The sequence below is a fragment of the Trichosurus vulpecula genome, chromosome 4, assembly GCF_011100635.1.
Source record: "Trichosurus vulpecula isolate mTriVul1 chromosome 4, mTriVul1.pri, whole genome shotgun sequence".
NCBI lineage: Eukaryota > Metazoa > Chordata > Mammalia > Diprotodontia > Phalangeridae > Trichosurus > Trichosurus vulpecula.
In genome coordinates this window covers 215,385,048-215,408,049 of record NC_050576.1, presented here as the reverse complement: position 1 = coordinate 215,408,049, position 23,002 = coordinate 215,385,048, and the positions used below count along the sequence as shown (strand labels likewise).

The 23,002-nt window shown below is 41.7% G+C and overlaps 1 protein-coding gene across 1 annotated transcript in view; it reads right to left on the bottom strand.

Moving 5' to 3' along the window:
• Positions 1–530: 530 nt before the first annotated feature.
• NPLOC4 (NPL4 homolog, ubiquitin recognition factor) overlaps positions 531–23,002 on the bottom strand; it is a 60,441-nt gene continuing 37,969 nt past the window's right edge. The window contains exons 13-17 of the mRNA XM_036754963.1: positions 18,464–18,535; positions 13,236–13,331; positions 11,533–11,649; positions 9,598–9,700; positions 531–3,585 (exon numbers count right to left, since the gene is read on the bottom strand). Coding sequence (XP_036610858.1) covers positions 3,428–3,585; positions 9,598–9,700; positions 11,533–11,649; positions 13,236–13,331; positions 18,464–18,535 — 546 coding nt within the window. The 3' untranslated portion in view covers positions 531–3,427. The remainder of the gene's footprint in view (positions 3,586–9,597; positions 9,701–11,532; positions 11,650–13,235; positions 13,332–18,463; positions 18,536–23,002) is intronic.

Genomic DNA, 23,002 nt, shown 5'->3' with positions numbered 1-23,002 from the left:
GAAAAAACTCGAGTATGAAATGATGCAATGAGGTGGGCAGAACGAAAAGGACAATTTATACAGTAACAGCCTTGTAAAGACAAGCAATTTTGAAAGGCTTCTGATCAACGAGTGACTAACAATCACAGAGAACCACCAATAAGGAATCACGCTGAGGTGGATGAACTGAAGATGCAAAGTCAGACGTACACTTTTGGATACAGCCACCAAGGGAATTTGTTTTGCTAGACTATGTGAATTTGTTATGAGGACTTTGTTTTTCTTTTAGAGAGGCTGGGGACTGCACAGCCCTCCCTCCCTTAAATCAAAGTCAATTACAAGTCATGTTGTCATCTCCCTGATGTCATGGTCCTCTCTGAGAACAAAGGACAAATCACACACACACACACACACACACACACATGCATGCACCCGCGCGCGCACACACACACACACACAGTGTGGGGGGCGGTGGTGGGAAAGGAAATACTGGTTTGTTGAAAACAAAGGAAAACACTAATTTGAGGGCAACAAAATGGGGGATCCAGTCAGCCATTTCAGGTACTTTTATTAGGTTTCACTTACAGGGCTGTAATTAAGATAACTCCAATCCAAATCCAACAAATGCACATCTGCAAACAGGCAAAGCTGGAGCACCAATACCCCCAGAGAGCTAGTTTTTAGGTATGCAAACTGTAAGGGGAGAAGAGAAGTGGGCTGAGGAAAGACCAACACCTTCTTTGTTAAAAAGGGCTGCTGGAACGGCCTACATGAGCCCTTCCATCCTGAGCACTTGTGAGTCACCGCCTTCTTGGCTTGTGGACCGTTACAGGTTCTGCTGTAGACGTTGCAGCGGGCTACATCATGGGAGATATGCTTCTGGCTGAGACAACAAAGGGAAAATGGCCCATACTAACGGCAGGACAGACAAGTTCAGTTTAGGCTTTCTGCATTTAGGAAGGCCAGATTGTGCCTTTGGACTCATCAGTGGGGCTGGGGTCAGTCCTCCACTCTGGAGGAAGCAGCCAGGAGTTTGGTCAAGGCTAGACCTTCCTCCCAGTACCACTGCCATATTTATAGCTTCATCTAGCCCTCAACAGCTTTCTTTGGATAATAGCACAAAGTCCGTTACTGAACCAAAGGCAGTTAAGCCAATAGAAAAATAAAATCAAGAGGACAAAAAGTTGTATAAATGCCAGAATTTCTAAAAAGGGAAAAAAAAAGTTTGTTTGAAAGTGAAGTGAAACAAATGCAGCAAATGAAGGAGACTAGAGCAAGCAGAGGAGGAGTCTGGGTCTTTCTTTCCTGTGGTCTGATCCCACATCTGTGATATGAAGTCTCAGTAGCAAGTTTAAGTTTCCACTCAGTTGAAAATGAATAAAGAGAATGATTTCAGTGTGTGCACCTAGGGAAGTTCAGTAACTAGATGCATTAAACTTCCAGAACGATCTTAAGGATTAGGTCTGAACTGAAAAGGATAGTCAATATTCCAAAAGAAAATTCAGGCCCCAAGACCATTTTCAACAGCTCTAGATTAGATTACCCGGAGAGGTGCTTCCCTATGCGGGATTTCATGCTTCGCTCTGGATCCTCTATTGCAACAGTACCACATGCCCCCATGGAAGTTACTGCCCAGGCAAAACATCGTCATCCAAACCAAACCCATGGCCAGGAAAGCAGCTAATACCACTGGTCAATTCTGCCCAAAGATATCAGCCAAAGCTTACACTGAACTTTCTGACACATCAGAAGTCAACATGCAAACCAGCAGATGCAAGCATTCTCTCTAGAACCCATGGGGAAAAGAGGGTTCACCATATGCAAGAAATGTTATGATGTGTAGAAGTGGTAGAAGCATCCTGTAGCTGTGCCCATTTTCCGATATGCTAAAAGGCTGAGGAGAGTTTGCAGCTGGCATCAAAAGAGAGTGGTAACAAGGTGCCCATGCCATGCCAATTGGCTCAACATGTGGGAAGACTGTAAACAACTTCCCTGGAGATGGTAGGCTACGATGTACCCACCCACTTGCAGGCAGAGCCTTGGCCAGTAAATAGATGCCATCGATCCCACTAGGACCTCTGTTCTTCCCTCACAGATGTCATTTACTTCCTCAGCTGCCTTCTCAAGGGGCCTTGCACAGACCTCACACTTAGCAGAACCCTAAATTCCCTCTACTACAGTTGACATGCCAGTGAATCAGAAAACCAACAACTCAGGCAGCAGCAACAGGAGAGAAGGTTAGTGGGCAGGAACACAATACTGAATACTGTGGGTGAGCTGAGCTCACCTCTGGTAGACCCAGGGGACTATTAGCACTAATTAAAAATTTAAAAAGCAAAACAAAAACAAAACCCCAACTCCAGTGCTCAGCTTCAGTGTTCCACTTGCCTGGGTGCGGCTCACTCTTCTGTTCTCCCAATCTAGACTTTGTTTTTAAAATTGTCCTTACTGTGTAGCTTGGTGGAAAGACTCAGGCACTGAGGTTTACTTCAAAGGATAACTAACTGTGGATCCACACACCTACACACACCCCTACACGCCCATCCACAAACACACACCCCAAAAGGGATTTATTAAGGTGAAAGCTTGAGAAGGGAGGGGGAAAGGGAAGTGGAAAGTGGCCTCTCACACTTCCCTTTTGTGCAGTATTTTTCTCTTTAAAAATAAAAACAAATAAACCAAAAGGGCCTCTAGGCAGGAATTACAAATTGCTGTCCTTATAACCAATTCAGACCTTTAAATCTCACCTCCTAGTTTGGTGAGAGGAAGGAAGAGGTGAAAAGGGGAAAAAAAAATCATGCAAATCAACAAAGGAAGAAGCTTCCTGCCCCAAAGCACAGCTCATCTGACTGTGCTGGTTCTCATTCTCACCAGGTGACTGGCCAAGCTGAGGGGGCAGAAGCATCCACCACTGTCAGCAGGCATCCAACACCTGGTAATGGAGTAGAGGACAGGGCAGAGGGCCAACAAGGTTTAAAAAAGGGATTATGGGTAAAGGAGTGGGGGGGGTGAGGGGGTAGAGAGGTAAGAGAATAAAAAAGAGAGGAAATTGAAAAAGGAAAGGGGAAGGCTGCAGGAAAAGCAAATTCCAGGTGACACAGAAGGACGCAGTTCTTATCAAATACAAATTGCAAAACTGTAAACTGAGGTTAAATGTCTGACTTTCTTGCATTGGGGATACAGTTTTGGGATTTCCAGTTTTGAGATTAAATTCAGCCTGGCAGGAAACCCAGCTTGGATCCCTCTTATCTACTGGGTACCCTCTGGAAAGAACAGTGCCAAGATGCTTCTGTGGATCACAAAGACCCAAGGGTAGCCTTTTCCCCTCCTTCGGGTCTGCCCACCACTGGGGCATCATTACAGGGGAAGAATCATGAGAAAAGATCCTGGCTTCTAAGAGGGCTGTGAGTCTGGTCCCCAGGTTTGCCCAGGAGGATGGTAGGGAGTGTTAGGTCCTGGGGAGGCTACACATCTCGCAGTGGTCTGTGCCTGGCTGGTTCATGAAGGTGCAGTGTTGACAAGCCCACATTGCAGAGGAGGTGGCATGTGTTGAACCCCCGATGGCACCATACTCATGCATTCCTGGAAGCTGGACACCAACTGTACCTATGGGAAGAGGAAAAGAACCAGAGAAGCCATATCACTTGTGGGCAAAGAAGAACACAACTAATTTATCTGAATTCTTACCTTTTCCCGCAATAATACTGACATTTCTGACAGTACTTACTACCCATGTGTGAGATAAAGGTATGGCCATACTATGCACACGAAAAGACCATTCCCTGATTGCTATTACAGCCGTTGTTTGGATAGTCTTTTTTTCAACTCTGCCCTACAGTCAAAGCATATTTGTGATTGCTTCTCATCCCTATATTAGTCAGACAGTTGTCTCAAGTCATCATCACTAGCAAGCCTCAAGGTAAGCATCTCTCAGGATTCTCACCAGGGAAAGGAACACAAAAGGGAGCAGAAGGAACCTCACTGTCAAAAATTGTTTTGCTGATAAGGCTACATATCTCTTTTCTTATTTACTTACTTCTAAAGGATCTCTTGGTTGCTATTTGCAGACCATCTTACCATCCCCCTTGCTCTGTCCTACTGCTGAAAGATCTCCAAGTTGCTACTTCTAAGGACTTTAGACATATCTAACTAGTGCAGACCTCTGGCATTTACATACCATTTGATCTGGTTTTTTGTTTGTTTTTTTGGCAGGGCAATTGGGGTTAAGTGACTTGCCCAAGGTCACACAGCTAGTACATGTCACGTGTCTGAGGCCAAATTTGAACTCAGGTCCTCCAAACTCCGGGGCTGATGCTCTACTCACTGTGCCACCTAGCTGCCCCTACCATTTGATTTCTACTGTTTACTTGGCATCGGATTCATCCAATACCCCAATCCTTGCGCTTCATGGGCTTCTCCAGTGGTGTCCTCAGACCACTTCCAACCTCAGCTGAGGAATGAGAAGCACTATGTACCACTAGGCCTTCTAAACCCTTCAAGCCAAGTTTACTTTCCAGCAGACAGCAATGAGTCAGATAAAGGAAAAAGAAATCAAAGAATATGTAAATGCTGATAGCCTGCAATGGCTGAGACAATAGAGTTCACACAAAAAGAAACCAAGAAATCTATCAGAATTGTGGAAGCAGAGAAAGGTGTACAGTCAAATCATCAATGTGCAGCCAGGAGATCTGCACAACTGAGGGAGTATTGGGGAGCAGCCAGAACAGACACATAGCATCTGCAGCAAAAGAAAGACTGATACAGCAGTAACCTGCTGGCACAGCTCCAGTGACCTTTCTTCTCTTCACATACTGGTGCAACCAATTTAGAGGGAGCCTGGCCTAGAGGTTTGCTGGTGATGACGGTGTGTTAACAGCTAGCTTGGAGAGCAGGCATTACCTTGACAAATGCAAGCACTCACTGTTGGTCCTAAAACTTCATTCAGAAATTATCTCAAATCATGATTACTTCTTGTAAGAGAGATCTATCCAGTGCTATTATTTCCCAGCCATGCATAATATAATACAGTTATAACCTGATGTGGATCCAGTGCTTTTTAATCAAAAATATTAAGTATCTGAAAGAGTTTAGGAAGTTTCATTCTTTAAAGACTAGTGAAACAGTGCACTTCCCCTCCTTCATTCAAGAAACCTTGGGGAAATTTCCCAAGCATATCAGTGTCACAAATATGAAGCTAGTACAGAAGTCAGGGGCACTAGGAAATGATCCCTGGTTCTGAACCAAGACCTCCAAGGGCAACCAGGCACAAAATATTCTATCATTCTGGTTTCATAAAAATGGAAACAAGAATTCCTGACAAATGCTTTTGCCAGGCTGTCGGGAGGAATGGTGATGGTAACTAACATTTCTACTGCACCTGAGACGTAGGTGCCGTTTTCATCTCCATTTCATAGGAAAGTGAAGTTGGTACCCAAGGCAGGATTCAAATGAGGTCTTCCTGACAAGACCAGCACTCTCTCTACACTAATGCTGGGGAATACTTTGAGCTTCCCACAGGAAGATGCAAGGAAATTCCAAGAAGGTGCCTGGACTGGACTTGTGTTAGAAATTCTGGTTTCCTAAAGGTTTCTGATTCATTAACATAACATGAGAACTAGAAGAGAGATACTTTATGCCTGTGAATGCTATGGATGGTGCTGTTTAAAGAGATACACATTTAGAGAACCTGCCTGTGTCAGCCAAAAGTACCGGCCCAGAGCACTTTCTCTTTTCTCTGATGACATTATGATATGTCTGAGGTTCTTGAAATTTACCTGCCTTAGCTCCTGCCTCTACTGTACTATAAACTTCCTTGAAGATAAGGACTGTGCCTAACCTACTTCTGTGACTGAACAACTGGTAATCCTAGATGTGAAAAGGAGGTATGGTGCCAACTGGGTGCTGGAAGAATTGGGTTCTTGTCTTAGTTCTATTACTATCTATATGCTTGGGCCTCTTTGAGCCAGTTTTTTGAGCTCTTTGAGCTCAGCTGTTAAAAACAATGGGGAAGATGACAGCTGCCCTGCCTACCTTTATGGAGATGTAATGAGAATACAAATGAAATAATAGATGTGAAGATGCTCTTCTAACATGTGTGTGTATACATAATACAATGTGAAAATTAACCCAACTATTGGGCAATCCCTTAGATGAAACATCAGAATCCCTAAGCAATGTCACCCCTCTATTCCTTTCACAATTCTGGGTGTTGAATATATGTATAAGGATGGTACTTCCTAAACAAAAGTGGGGACTGGTATTTGGATTTCAAAAGAACAGGGAGATGACTTTTTTTTTAGAGGGGGGAAGGCAGGGCAATTGGGGTTAAGTGACTTGCCCAAGGTCACACAGCTAGTCGGTATGTCAAGTGATTTGAACTCGGCTCCTCCTGATTCCAGGGCTGGTGCTCTACTCACTGCGCCACCTAGCTGCCCCTTGAGATCACTTCTTAACAAAGGGGATATTATAAAATAAGACTATAATAAGGAAAATGGAAAGAACAAAATCAAAATAAACTTGAATAGCTGTGTAATTATGTAATGACCAAGTTTGGCCCTAAAGAAGTAAGAAAACACATGGCCTTCTCTCTATTCAAGAGGGCAGGGGGAGAACAGAACAGGACAGGGCTATGTGTCCGGGACACTGCACATACTGTCAACCTCAGTGAATACTGCTTAGCTGTGCTCTGTGCTCACTGCTTTTCTCTCCCTCTTTCTTTTTCCACCTTTGTTACAAGAGATGGTTCTCTGGAGGGCAGAGGAGAGAGGGCTGCATTTGAAAAGGAAGGTTATGTAAACACAAAGGATATTAATAAATTTTTTAAAGTAGCTGGCCACACTTCAAACAAAACTAAAATACAAAGAGGTTATGTTAAAGAATATGAATGATTTAAAATATAGCTGTCCAACAGAATCAGACACACACAGGCGGCTGGAAAGGGAAAACAGACCCATCTGCCAAGTAAAATCCTGCCAGACTTAGGTTTTCCTTTCCTTTGGTAGAAAGTCCCCCATCTATAGAGTGAGGAGGTGGGAATGAGGACTTTAAGCAACCAGAAATTGCTCACACTGACACACTTTCATGTCTGTTTTTCCTTCCTGATAGCTACCTGAACTTCTAGCAAGTAGAGAACTGACATGTTTTCATTCTTCTTGCTCTCTTTTAAATCAGACTAAAATTTTCTACACACAAATCAACTTTTCCTAGCCTTCTAAATCTTTCTGTTCAGGGCAAAGGGTGTTGCAATGGGCTCTAATGAATGCCATTAGAGGCCAACCAAACCAACCCTGGATCTCCTCAAAACACCTGACAAGTTGGAGGGAAAACTTAGAACTACATGAGGTAGCCCATTGTAGATCTAATTCTTGAGAAGTTTTCCTTTATATCAAGCCAATTTTGTCTCTTCAGAATTACTACCCACTGCTTCTAATCCTGTCATCTAGGCCAAACAGAACAAAACTACTTCCTTGTGCCAGCTATCCTGGCCTTCCCTACATTTTCTCTTCTCATCCCTAGGTTCCTCTGACTGACCTTCATGTGACCAGTGTTTGGATTCCTTTACCAGAGAACACCCAGAATCAGAGGACTAGGGTTCAAATCCCACCTCTGACACTTTCTATGTTTGACCACGGGTAGTTTACTTAAGTTCCTTGGGCCCATTTTTCATCTGTAAAATGGAGAAGTTGGGTTAAATGGCCTCACAGGTGGGTCCCTTTCAGCTCTAGATCTGTGATCCTATAAACCCTCCTCTCGACATTCAGCAGCTTATGAATGCTCTTCTTAGACTGTGGCATTCAGAACTTAACACCATCCTCCACATGAAGTCTAACAAAGTCAGAGGGCAGTGAGACCTCTGTCTTCCCCATCTGGACACTGGATGCAGTTTGCATCTTGTGATACAACCCAAGATGGCTTTAGCTTTCTTGAATGCCATATTGCACTGCTAACTCTCATTAGCACACACTCCACTAAGGCCTAAAGATCTTTTTTAAGTGAGCTACTAGCTAGACACTCTTCTCTCATCTTAAACTTGAGGGAGATCCACTAGAGACTTCCCTCTTGAAATGGACATCAAACTATTAATGACTACTGTTTAATTCCTGACAGCTAAGAATGTACTTAATTGCACTGCTGCTTAGCCGGCATAACTTTTCACAAATAGAGAATAAGAGACTGTCAAATGCTTTGCTAAAATCTAGGCAACCTATAGCATTTCTCTGACCTATCAGTTTAGTAACTCTCAAAAAGGGGAACTACAATCAGTCTGGTACAACCTATTCTTGATGAACCCATGTGGGTTCTCTATGATCACTATTTCCTTTTCTAGACATTCACTAATTTTTGCTTCAATAATCAATTCTAGAATTTTTCTAGCTTCTCATTGATATTTCCATGATGACTCTGCAAAGGACACAAAAGTAATACTGAGGAAAAACTAAGCTGGTGGTGAAGCGTTAGCACTAACTGCTAAGTGACAGCTGGTGAGACTGTCCTTATGCCGGGTCTGAAGCACATGCTGGATGGAGCTTCTGTACTTAAAAGCTCCCATCACCTGCTCAGTCTGGAATAGTGCATGAAGCTGCCAAGGTATTTTGCTCTGGGTACCTGAGGGAATAACTCATTTTCTGTCAGTTTTCAGAAAAACTCAACACAAAGTATAATTTGAGAAGATGGGACTTTAGTCAGCTGTTTTACTGGTCTTATAATCAAGAGCTTTATTATGTAAACAGAAAGTCCCTGCCCACCTCCCCTAATCATCACATATCCCCTCCTTCCCAGCATCCTCTCACATTTAATAGAGTTCTTTGGCTATTAAGCTTCTAACTCTTTTAATATAGCAGGTTAATATATCTCCTTCCAATGGATCTTCTCACTTTCTGGTGAACAGTCCACGTACCTAACTGGCTTGAAGGTAAAGCCTAAGTTTAAAAAAATCAACCACAACATTTTCAAATTTCTTTGTATAAGACACTCAGGTATTTCTCAAAGCTGCAGGGAAAAAGCCTACAGCCGTAGAGGACCCAGGGAACTGAAGTTGTTTCAAATTTTCAAATTGGGATGGTTTTTGTAGCCAATGTAAGCTGACATAAAGCGCTTGTGTGTGATAGTGATGGTAAAGAACATTTATTAGACATTAAAGATGTCACAATATTTCTAAGACCTAATTTGGACTTTGGACTGTGATATATTCTATCATCAGTCAAGGACACTTTGAAGAAGGGTAGGTATGGAGAAAGGTCTGTCTGTGAGGCATTCTCCTCTGCCAGAAATGCCCAAATGTGGCTTCTAGCCAAGATAGTGCTTATCAAAATACCAAGTTTCTGTTTTGTAAGCTGTTTCCAAGAAGTTTAAAAATATGTCATGGCAGACGTTTTTAGTTTGGACCTGCTCTATCACAAATAACCTTAAACTCTACCAAGGTTTGAGTCCTGGGGGAAGAAATAAACTCTATGAGTTTATAAAACACCAAGTGGTAGCATCTAGAGATTGCAAGGCTTTGTTCCTCTTCTTAAGTAGGGAGCAGAATGACTCCCAGAGTTGGGGGGGGAGGGAGCGGGGGAAGGGGTTGAAAAAGGATAGGAAGTGCTGGGGCTATGGGAACAGAGTTTAGGTACTTACTGCAGAGCTGCTCGATGGTGGCCCACTGCTCAGATTTCTTCCAAGTCTGTGCTAGTTCCTCATTCCTAGTTCTCACGGCCTCCAGCAATAAGCTAATGCTGTCCTAAAAGACCCCAAAATGAGTAAGTTTAAACCGATTTTGTGAAGTATAGACAAAAATGTAGCTAGTAGATGCCTATGACTCTTGTTGAAAGGACAAACTTCTGAGGGAATTATAGAAATCCTACAGCTGTCATACCACGTAGCTGGAAAAACCACATCCTTTGGGCTATAAACGTGTATGCTAAATCAAGCTTCTAAATCCTTCCTAGATAACCCCCAAGTGGGGGATACTGTGTCTGTCTTTCATGTGCTGACAGGCTGTTCAGGATCACAGAAGATAAAGGAGAGGGTCCTTTATCCTGCGGGCTCATATTCTTAGGACACGCCAACAAAGAGTTAGACATAGGTATATGAGCTGCTCCTCCTTACCTTGGGGATTATGTCTTTTAAAAACATACTTCATGCCCAAGGCCCTCAAGGCTAACACAGGGTATTTTAAAAGTTACAAAATTAAAAGGTGAAGCCTTCAGGAGGCTCTTAATAATGAACATCCAGACAAAGGCTGCTCCAACATATCCTATTCATCTGCAAAGTATATTTTTCAGATAGCTAAGTTGAGGAAGGGTGAATATTACTATTAGGGCTACTGATGTAAAAAGTACAGAGATTTGTCAAGTTCTTCATAGTATCTCATCAATGCAGATGGTTAGTTTGGTCAGATCTGGAAACTGAGAGATTTAAGTACTGGGATATAACCAAGGAGAAAAAGTGCAAGCTGAAAGTGGTATATAGGCCAGCTAAGCTAGACTGGTCTTTATTCTTTTTTGGAGGCAACTGGGGTTAAGTGACTTGCCCAGGATCACACGGCTAGTAAGTGTGTGAAGCCGGATTTGAACTCAGGTCCTCCTGACTCTGTGCCACCTACCTGCCCCAAGACCGGTCTTTAAAGGAAGACAAAAGAGGTTGCTACCAGACAAAATAGAAGGTGCAAAGACCAACCAAGCAGCTTGTCCCAGAAGCTTCCTACCATGCACGGTGCAAAGGAAGAAAGGAAGGAGCAACCTACTTTACCTCTGTTTTAGAAGAATTTATCCTATAGACTACAGGAGCTGTTAGTCAATGCTTTAACTCAACGGTAACTCCAAACATGCTGTTTAGTTTCTTCCTTGGTATTTTCTCGAAAATGAAAGGCTAAAGCTGAAGGATACCTGCTCCAATGCTGATTAGCCCCAGCTGCCCATGCTGGCCTAACTGTTCTGCACATGCCGACAGTATCTAACTCTCAGTATGTGTAAAACACATGCCTTTTTTTTCTCTGTGTGTCTTTAAATTCAGAAAATGCCAACTGTGCAGATGTTAATTCCATGACTGGTAATCAGCCAAGCTCTCGATGCCAAGATATTAACACTAAAGCTTATTTTGGGGGAGAAAGATATGAGAGAAAAGAATAGAAGCTGTAATTTTGAACTATGACAGGAATTTTTACTTCTGGTATTTCTAATGTTTTCTGCCTTAGGACACAGTAAAACTGACTCTGCCTATGACTAGAAAAGAAAAAGCTACCCTCAACCTCAAAAAGCAAGCTTATAAAGCCTCCCAGTAAAGATTCCAAAATCAGAAAATTCATCTTCCAATCATTAAACATTTTCTTTTTGCAAAAAGCTACTCTCTACATTCTCAAAGCCTGAAGCACAGAAAGACTGGGAAACTGATTTTAGAATCAAATTCCCTTTCAGGCACCTAGAGCTACATTCTAGTTCCTGCTGTGGAGATACCTAAGAGAAATAGGAGAGAATGGCAACACTTTGCCAGACGAATATCACTCCTGTAAGGCAATTTTGGACTCCATATGCTTAGGTTTCTAGCCAAGAATTTTCTCCTTGGGTTACATACCTGAAGAGGCATAACTTCATTGGTGACCAGAAAGAGGAGCAGATGGAAATCTGAGATGATGTCTAGGAAAATGGAAGAGGTGTTCTGAGACAGGTATGTAGCCAAACTATGAAAATCCTGCAGTGATCAGGGAGAGAGAAAAAAGTAAGATTTACTATTCCATTTCAGTTCTCTAGCTCTGTATTCAGGAAAGTAATAACTTTTCCATTTAGATTTATTTGAACAAAATACAATGCTGGCACAAGGTTTGGTTTTGCTTTCTTTTTTAAACTGAGATTAAAAAACATGGGATCCAAAGCTAAAGAATAGTTTCAAAAAAATTTCTGATAGTCTTCTGGAAAAAGAACCTAAGAGAACCTTAGAGAACACTTAATTAGTGAGGTAGTTAAGAGATCACGCAAGTGTTAGGCAGATTCAGATATAGAAGATACCTTTCGAGTAGCTGGGAAAAAGATACTAATTTAAATCACTGTCACACATCTGGGAGAAAAATGATGCATAGCAGCAAGCTCCACTCAGGGGTAAAAAGGTAATGTTTGGCTTTTTTAGTCCCTTTGAATCTTCTCTTTACCCTGGACTCTGGGCATACATGTGGCAGGAGATTTAAACTTTAGGCAGGAAACCACATCTGTGAGAATTTTCTCCTACACTCTAAATTTCTTAGAGATGTCTTTGGGGAAAAAAGGCCAAGTCTACGAAGCACCTTTGGAACACTATAAAAGTGACCATTTCAGAAGGAAACCTTATTATGAACATACTTGATTCATGTTGTTTACCAAGATCTTTATTCACAAGTCAGCTGCTGCTAGGTGATTAAAAAAAGTATGTACACACTGGCAGAATAGTTCCAAGATCTGCTCTTTATTTTGGTTGGTCTAACTTGAATGATAGCAGAGACCTAGGGCTCCCATCCTAGTATTCAAAACATACTGAAGAGTAACACCAACAGAAAATATTGATGAAAACTTTATTTAAAAAAGGAACACCGATTTGCGCCTGAATGTTTCAGTGATTACTATCATTCCCAGCTCTGACAAAACAATGAAGAAGACATTTCACTGGAAGAGGCCTTGTGGTGTAGTGAAATGACAGATTCAGCTTCTGCATTCAACATTTACTAGCTGCATGACTCAAGGAAAAGTCACTTGAGCTCTCTGAGCCTTGGTTTTCCTCCATTATAAAGGAGGAACAATTCTTTACACATTTCTTGAGAAATGTTCTTAAAGAAATATTAGTTATTTATATAAAGAAATCTGGACCACGCTAATTACTATGTTTATGAAAGACAATAAGATGGCAGCTCAGCACGTGGGGCAGCCCTAGGGGAACAGCAGCGGTTTACCCTTCTTTAGCTGCAGGAGTTTGTCTCAATTAATAAAATGGGGCTGCTGCTAATGTACCTACCATCACCAGTGAGTTTTGGAAAAAGTAAAGAGTCAATTGAAAAGGGTCCTTCCCTCGAGGTCCCACAGGCTTCTGGGGATTTAGAAGAGACTGGCCTGGCTAAATAATCTGTCACTCGAAGCCACGGGCCCTGTAGCAATTAAGATCAAAACTGTCTCAGTCAAAGGTCTGGTTAGTTTCTTTGAGAGGCATGAATAAGTGAGACAGATCAAGTACTTGGCACTTTCTGGAAAAATACCACTGACACAGGGTCAATCTTCGGATCTTTTAAAATATATTTCTGGGGATGAGGAGCTTACCTGTGTCTCGCCTAGGACATCTCGGTTCTCAATAGGGAATGGATTTTGTGAAATAGAAAAAGTATAAACTGGATCCTTGGGGAAAGTCGTCGTGATCTAAGTGAATAAACAAACATGAATCTAGGGTAAACCAGATTATAAGACAGGAATATGGATTCTATTCCAATATCTCTACTTAGCTCAGAGCACTTATATGACCCCAAGGCTTTATAAGGTGTTGGTATCAATTCTGAAACAGTTTTTAAAATTCTTACAATGAAATTAAAAAAAATTTAACTTCTATGGGAGCAAAAAAATTATATTAAAATCTCAAAATTTGGACAGGGTTTTCTGGTCCCTATCACTACCTTTTTTTTTTTTTGCAGTTCAGCCCTTGCCTGGACAGGGTTAGTGGGCAGCTTCCACTTTATGGGCCTTTTCTTAATACAGTTTTTTTTTTCCCCTGTAATCATCTATACACTAAAGGGTGAAAAGGGTGGTTTTCAACTCCCAGCAGTGCTAACAGAAGCTATGTGAGAAGAAGCACAAGAGGGGTATCTCTGGGAGGCACTAAGAGGCTCAAATTCAAGTGACTGGTTCTGGGAGTACGTGCAGACCCAACCAGTGACAATTTTAGGAAATGGAATGACTTCGAGCCAGATTGCTAGAACCATTAATGGCTCTGGATAATAATTTTTAGTGCCCAAGAACAGTTCCCATGCAGCCTTTGTACTTTGCAAAAAGGAAGGAAAACAAAAGCCAATGAATAACATAAGGAACAGTTTCTTTGCTCTCCTTCAAGGAAGTAAAAGTCTGGACTCAAGAGCTGATGCCAAAAGCCGAGTCTCAATCCTTTCATTTGGCTCAGAAAGGTTTAAGTGATGACAAAGAACATTTTAAATCTAAAATACAATCAATACATGTGACAGGGACAGTGGTAAACGTACAGGAATCAATACAAATAGGGTTTTTTATTCCTACTGGCAGATGCCCTCCCCATGAAAGCACCCAAGTGTGAGCTATTAACCACCTTTTGGTTGACACAGCTTTTCTGCTGCAATATGACACTTACAGCAGTAGCAGATTACACCTATCTCAGATTTAGGGCAGCCATTCTGGATCCTCTGGGACTATTTCTAAGCCTTGGAAATGTTGTTCTGTTCAGCTTTCTACAGAAGCAAAGGCAGCGAACTGTTTCATAGCTCGCCGGCCTGGGATTCTGTTGTGACTGTGCCAGTTGCAAAGGAGAATAGGCTGATCCATCAAAAAGAGTATACAGTCAGGGCAGAATAAGGTTTTCAAAAATCTTTTTAGGTTTGAGATCCATGCTGCAATGCCCAAGTGTGAAAACAGAAATAAGTTTAGGAATGTATTTTCCTATTTTAAATCTTAAATTTGGAAAGGGATAGGCCGAAAGAAATGAAAAAGTGGCTCCAAGATGTTTACTGCTAAGTGAACTAGGAAGTAATGCACCACTGTTCATCACCACCATCTTACCCTGGAGAGCTACAGAAGAGGAGGCCATACAGTCCGAGGTATCATCCTCTGATTCTTTGAGCTGGTGGCCACTCTTCTAGACAAGAGTCTCAGTGAATAGCAGCAGACCCTCGTTTCTCCTCGCAGAGAACTGACCTGGTTCTGGCCCAGTTCCAGAAACTGAAGAAGCCCTCAAACCCCTGGGATTCAGATATGTACACAACTTTGGAACACAGAGTGGACTATTTGGGAATATTAAGACTTAAAGTGGGGCTTGTTTTAAATGAGCCACTCTAGAAATTCTCTATCGAAGCAGAACATGCTAAATGTTTTCTATTGAGCTATCCACCACTTGCTTTCTATGGGTTGCATTATTTGGCCTTTTGCTATACATCTGCTTCCACCCAGGGTGTTCTGGTGATTCAAGCACTTTGACTCAAAAAGAGATCTTAGGTACAGGGAATGGAACTATTCACACTCTGTAACCAAACACAAAATGCAGAATCAACGATTATTCTACTGCAGCAAGAGGTTTCACTTCATTTTTAAAAGGAGAGGGAAAGGCATTTCATAAATTTGGTTTCGAATCACCCCGACTTACATTAAATATATGTTTCATCAATCTGCTTTCAACTTAATTACACCCTAGGTAGTATAAAAAACAGATGCCTTTACTGACAGGGTAATAAACATGTTCTCCGGAGCTGTCAATTGGAATGGGATGTCAATGGGCTCTACTCACAGGGATCCACTATTCTAAATGCAACGATATTCTCCTGCCTCAATCACATGCCCACTCGGAATCTAAACGCAGGCCCTGGCACGACAGAAGTGCAAGAAACGAGCGAAAGAACGAAAGTCTTCAGCATGCTTAGCTAATCAGTGCAGACAAGGCTGACAGCACTATGCCCGCCGTTCTACTGGGCTTATTGCTACCATGACATTTGTCCTCTTTAATGTGTTCTCCCCTGTGTCCTGCTCCTACTCTAGAAGCCGTGTGAAGGACAGGCGGACTGAGGAGAGACCTGAGACAAAAGGATCAGACGGCTACTACCATCACCCAGGTAAAAGGCAAGGTGATGAAGGACTGAACGAGGGCGAGGACTGTGTGAGCAGGAAGCAGACAGATATGAGAGATGATTTAGAGACAGAATGGACAGGACTGGGCAACTGATTAGGTGTGACAGTGATAGTCAAGTCCAGAAGTAGTAAGTTCTCATTATGTGCCAGGCACTGTGCTAAGTACTGGGGAAAACAAATACAAGCAAAAAGAAAAGACAGTCCTTGCCAGCCTTCAAGGAACTTAGGCAGAGGACACACAAAAGAGGAGCTTAAAAGCGGAGGTGGGGGTGAAGAGGTGCACCCCCAGGACATGGCAGGGCAAGTACCGAGAATGAAAGACGGTAGTCCTTGGCTCTTCCTCAAAAGGGAGGTTCTGGGAGGAATGCTCTAAGGGGTGAAAGGGGGGGAATAGACAGACAGTGGACAAAGTCTGAAGAAAAGGGGACACGAATGCTGCAAACCTAGTGACTAGAAAGATGATACCTTTGACAGAGAAAGGGAAAATAATGGGTGGGAAAACAACAAATTCCGTCTTGGACATGTTAAGTTGCTTCGTGCATAGTAGAAGCTTAATAAATACTTTTTCCTTCCCTTTCAAAGGGGCACCATTCTTCCATTCTCTCACGTTCACAACCTCAGCATTATCAACTCTTCATTCTTTAACATCTAACATATATTTATTGGTTGGCAAATTTTGCCACTTCTACCTCAACAATAGCTCTTGTATCAGATACTCACACAGCCACTGCTTTACTTGTGGCTCTCACAACCTCTAGTCTAGATAAATGCCACAACTTCCTAATTGGTCTTCTTGCCTCAAGTCTCTTCCCTCTTACAGTCAATCCTCCAAAAAGCTGCCAAAGTGATTTTCCATAAACACAGATCTCAATCAATAAACTTCAGTGGCCCCTTCTAGCCCCTAGAATCAAACACAAAATCCTCTGCTTATCTTTTAAAGCTGCTTGCAACCTGGCCCCAATCTAGCTTTCCATATCAATGGACAGTACTGCCCCTTCCATGATCTAGACTTCTGGATCTCCCACGTCTGTGCCTTTGTATCAACCAAGCTGGAACCACTCCTTCCTCCACTTTAGAGAATGCTTCTCTTTTTTTCCTCATGAAGACTTACCTGATCCCCAACACCCTTCCACCATAGCTATCTTGTGCTTAACTACCATGTACTTATTCTCGTGATATTTATCTTACATATATTTATATATGTACTTATGGTCTCCCCTGTAGTGCATGAGCTCCTTGAGTAATGACTGCTTCATTCTTTGTGTTTATATCCTTTGTATCTAAAAAAGTACCTAAAAAAGGGAGAACAAAGCCAGAGCAGACATGATCACTTGGGAAAGTACTGAGGGGTGGAGAGGTAAGAGGTTATGCATGGGATGAAGGAAAGTTTGAGGTGTAGTAAATGACAGGCAGCGAGGAAATAAGGGATTGTGACCAGACAAAAGAATTTAGTAATTCTCGATGATGTGACTGAAAGCTCATGGGCGATGGGAAGACCAAGGGTGTGACCATCCTTAGGTGGAATGGCAGAACGGGTCGGGGAGTTGAAGGGATTGAGGAAGTGGGAGGTTGGGGTATTTGAAGGAACATCAGCATGTATGCCAAAGTCTCCTAACAGAAGGACCCTAGGTTGGGGGTAGAAGACTCTGAGCCATGTATTGAATACTTTTAAGAAAGAAGAGACGATGACCTGTGAGACTTCTAGATAATAGCACCAGGATCTGGATAACATAACCGAAAGGACCTCAAAGGAGGAAAGGTTTGCTGAGTGGTGGTGGCAGAAAGAAAGTTTGAAAGTGGCAACGGAGAGCAAGGAATATTCCAACCTTGCTTTCAGGACCAGTAAATCAGGGCTGCATGAGAGAAGATGAAGGTACAACCAGTACCAGAAAAGATGACCAGGGCTGTAGTGTTATCTTGGAAGCCAAATCTCTTGTGTCAGAGGGTGGAAAGAGCATAATGGGTCTAAATGAAGGGAAGCTTATTAATTATGAAACAGGAGTTCTTTAGGGCATAGTGGAAGAGGCAAGTAAATCCGGAGGAGGAGGATACTGCAGTTAGGGTTGAGGTGAACAAGGACAGGAGAAAATTAACAAAATCACTTTTATTTTGGGAAAGCCAAAAGATCAGTTATTTCCCGGGTTTCTGGAAAACCAGTGGGGAGATGGACTATTTTCCTGCAAGTTACATAGGGGAGTCATGGGCTTGAGACTAGATCTGACTTCTCTGAAGAAAAAGCACAACACTACATACCTTTTAAAATGGATCCACTAGTTAATTCAGCATTTTGACAGGAGTGGCCAAATGTCAGTTCTTAGTTTGACAACAATCTCAACTTGCTTTATTTGGCCTTCTCCTATCCACCCTCACATGAAGTATAAGACACACACACACACACACACACACACACACACACACACACACACACACACTATATATATAAATAAAAGACATAAATATTCTGCCAACTGGGTGGGGGCTGGGGATCCTTCAGTTGTTTTTAAGGAAACAAAACAAAAGCCCTGGAATTTGCTTTTTTCTTTGTTTTGTAAGTTCCTAATCCTTTTTCCCCTCCTAGGAGCTTCTCCAGGTATGCTTAGAGCTCCTTAAGATCCGTGATCTAAGGTGTTCTGCAGGGCACATCACAGTTCCCAACACTAACCCAGCAGACTACATATAAGGGAAACACTTACATCTATGATCAGATACTCCACCGGGAGGGGGCGGGCCAGCTGAGTGATCTCATTACCAAACTTATCTATGTCCTAAAAGAAAAAGAAGTCTGAGGTTAAGCACTGTTGATTCAGGAACACTGGAGGACGAGGTATCTCTCCTTCACAGTCGGCCTTAGAATTCTTTCACTTCTTTCTAAAGCTCACTAAAAGAGAGGAGGAAAATCTGCACGTTTTTCACAATTGATCCATCTTCCATCACTTCCTGGAGCATTTTAATACAGCTGTAACAAGGGAAAGGAGATGCACCACTGGCTAATAGTGAGACAACATTGGGAACACGAATTCAAACACTTCCCTGCTCCCTTCCCAAGTGGTGGAGCTTCTTCAGGGTGCCATGGTGGCCCTGTGAGCTGGTGAAGGAAGCAAAAGAGCAGACAGGTTAGTGATACTTGTCTTTTCCACTCTGGGTTGATCTGTACCACTGTTGTCCTCCACGAGCAAACATTTAATTACCATTACCTAATAATCCCATTCTCACCTCTGAAAACTTTCTTTTGATGAGTGATAATAAACATATACACAAATGAATACACACACATACAAAAAATACAGAGAACTAAAAAAAAAACCCTCTGACAATCTGTCAAAGTCTAAACTTGTTTTGCTTTGTCAGATGCTTCGAACATAAAGTTTAATTATGGGGAAAAATGGCCAGCATATGTTCATTAATCATAACATGACAATTAGATCTGATTTATGTCAAACATTCTGAATTCAAACATAGCTCAAGAAATAAATTCATAAGAACTGACGCTTTTCATTAAAGATGGGGGGGGGTTAATCTTCCTATCTAAATCATCACTTATTATATAAATCATTCATTGAATCATATATAAATTATATATCCATAATTTCCAATTATAGAGCCCTACATAAAAGTTTATGTTATTAAGGCTTTCAGACGCTGAAGTGGTTGCAAGTAGATCCCCCTGAGGTGTGCAGTGTGGCTCAAAGCCATCATGCGACACATTAGCATCCTTCCTGGGCAATGTTCTGAGGGGGTCAGTATCTCTAGCTTCTAGAGGCAATCACCACAAGCGACTTGTGAGCCAAAACAACCCCATTATCTGAATGAGAAATCCACCAGCCCCAGTTTGGGACCTCTCTCATTTTAAATTAAATTTTCTGACATGAGGCCTTACTATACATCCAGATCTACATTCTAACTTAAACTGAGTTGTTCCTCAATCTCATACTCTATGTCACTTCCATATATTCACACAGAATGTTCCATCCTGTCATCTCCTACCCACCCCCCCCATCCCTACAGGTGGAGCACAATCCTTCCCCAACTTAATCTTTCAAACGATCTTTCTCTTTCTCCAAGGCCTAGCTCAACCCCCAGATGAAAGCATGCTTTCCCTGCTCAAATTTACCTAGACCATTCTGTCTGGCACACTTCTGGCACTATCATTATTTGCTTTCTATAATAATAAGGGCAATAACCACCATAGCAGCAAGACTTTAGACTCCCATATTTCCATTCAAATGATCCACCACCCATCCACTGTGGCGAATAATTTGGAATTGTGCCCAAAGGGCTATAAAGCTGTACATACCGTTTGACCCAACAATACCACTACTACGTCTCTACTCAACAAAGCTATCAAAGAAAAAGGAAAAGGACACATAAGTATAAAAATATTTACAGCATCTCTTTTTGTGGTAGCACAGAATTGGAAACTGAAGGGATGCTCATCAACTGGTGAATGGCTAAACAAACTGCGGTATGTGTTTGTGATAGAATGCGACTGTGCTATAAGAAATGATGACGGGGAAGATTTTAGAAAAGCCTGAGAAGATTTACATGAACTGATGCAAAGTAAAGCGAGAAGAACTAAGAGATCATTGTACAAAATAACAGCAATACTATAATGATAATTAGCTGTGACTTAACTATTCTGATCAGCATCATCATTTATGACAATTCCAAAGGACTCATAAAAAATGCTCCAGAGAAAGGACTCTGAATGCAGATCAAAGCTTTATCTTTTTTCCTTGCTTTTTTTATCCTCAACAAGACTTATGTGGAAATGTTTTAACTGACTTCATACGTATAATGGAAATCGTATTTCTTGCATTTTCAATGGGTGAAGGAAGGAGTAGAAGAAGGAAGAGAATTTGGAACTGAAAATAAAAATTTAAAAATTTAAAATAACAACCCACCATGATTCAAAGGTAGGTTTCTGGAAATGTGTCGCTTCTTTCAGTTTTCTTCCCTTCATAGCTGAAATGACTTTCCAACCAATCTGGGTAAGAATCATTTATCCATTCACATGACAGATGGCTATCTTTATGGATTATTTTGTAGCAGTCAGGGTGGCTGGGGGGTGGTATTAGCTTTCTTAGGTTCTATTGGTTTTGACAGGAGTAATCTAAGACATGGAACCTTTTGAGTGGGATCTCAAGGCCCCAAAAGAAGATGCTTCTAGATCAATGTGATATGGTAGGCAGGAATCAAATCCAATCAAACTAAATCACCATTTCCAAAAATACACTCTTGCCCCTACAAGAAATAACCTGCAACAACACACATAATTAGCCCATCTGGAAATCATCTTCAAATCTAATTAAGTTCTAATATGCAGAAACATTTTTCCAGCACCTGTTCACTTTAATCTTTCTTCCCCTCCAGGGATTTTCATGTTAAATGCCCCCTCTTCTGTGTATGGCATGCTATTCCCTCTCAATTTTACTACCTAAGTGAACCCTGCTTCCTGCTCCCCCCAAAATAAGGGTACTCGAATCCCCCTCTTCCCTGGGGAAAATCAGGTAATTTTTCTCTCTCTTTCTCCCCTTGCCTCAATGCCTTTGCCAGCCAATCCCTAACCCCACGTACCGTTTTAAAAGGCAATTACATTTTATGGGCCTTAGCAAATGTCAGATAGGGTACACTAAGAAGAATATGTCTTAACTGTAAGTCTGGCACCAGCAAAGTGTCAGCAATTTTATCTCCACTTGTAGCAAGATACAAGAAGAGTCAGAAATCAAAGGTCCTCATTGCTAAGTTCCCCTGCTCTATGTACTGCTTAGAAGGCACCAGATGGCTGGAATCAAGAAAGACAGACAGAGAGAGAGAGAGAGAGAGAGAGAGAGAGAGAGTGTGTGTGTGTGTGTATGTAGACCAAAAGCAGCCTGTGTTGGGACAAGAGAGCAGGAAATTCCACAGACTGGACAACACCATCTTGTTTTAGAAAAGAAGAATGAAATCTTTAAAACATTGGCTTCTTTTCCAGTGCACCAGCAGTGAGGAGGGGAAACTAGAGACACTAGCAGCTTCCTTTGGGATTTCCCAGTGCAGAGAATCAAGAAGTGAAGTAGAGAGCACAGGGTATCGTAGGAAGCACTCCATCTCCTGAAAGCCTTAAGGTCAGTCCTTGCTAACAGCCTAAACTCCTTTAAAGTGCAAAGAACAAGATCCTTGTTGTCTTTCATGTTTCTAGTTTAAAAGCCAGGGCTCTGCCTGTCCAGAGCAAGACAGTTTAAACAAAAGATCATTTTTCATGAGACAGAAATTATCTTAATTCAATTTGTCAGAATTTCCCTATTGGACTTAACTGGCTCTGGAATTATCTATGAAGAATTTAAGTTACAAACAGGATCCTATGTGATGAAAAATATTTGCTCAAAAATTTGCACAGCTTGTGCAAACATGTTGGGATATACATTGCTAAGCAAGTCAATAAATATTTACTGGACACTTTTAATGTGCCTAGCACTGAGCAAAGCATTCAACCCTAAGCATAAGCTCCCTCCTGTGTTTAGAAGGCAAGGCCCACATCTCCAATATATTTTAAGCTGCTAGATAGAATGTAACATACTGAATGCTCAATAAATATTAAAGGTCCCTAATGGCCCAATTCAATATCCTAAAATTATAGATTAGAAACTATCTTCATCCAAGGATTTTCATCACTATACTTCCTCTACCCTGAATATGGTGAACTAAAATTACAAATAAATACTTGCTATAGTTCCAAGCCTATTATGTCAGGCAATTTTACTAAGAAAGTCAGAGGTTGCTGCCTAAAGAGTAGGAAGCTGATACTATTAAACACAACTAGTAAAATCACCAACACCCAGAAAACAGAACTGTAATTCAGGCTCTTTTACGAGGTATCCAGAAGTCAGCTGTTCTCCCTGACAGTCTCCCTCAATTCAATTACTCAATCACACATCACAAAAATTTTAAAACCCCCTTTACTTTAAGGCAGTATGTGGCTCTGGTTTGAACAGTGAAGAGAAAATAAATGCAGAGTAGCGAGACAATTATCACAAACTCCTAATGATGCTCCTGAAGCTCTGATTCAGATGCTGTCTGGATCTTATTTTCTTTTCCTGTAAACCAAGCTTGTATGAGAATTAATTTTTGAGAAGAAAGCATCTGGGGAGAAAATAGCATACACTATGATACAGCAGGAGTGGTGAGCAATGCTACTAGGGCTAAGCGCTATGATGCTGAGCAATGTTAATATTTAGCAATGACACTAAACTACT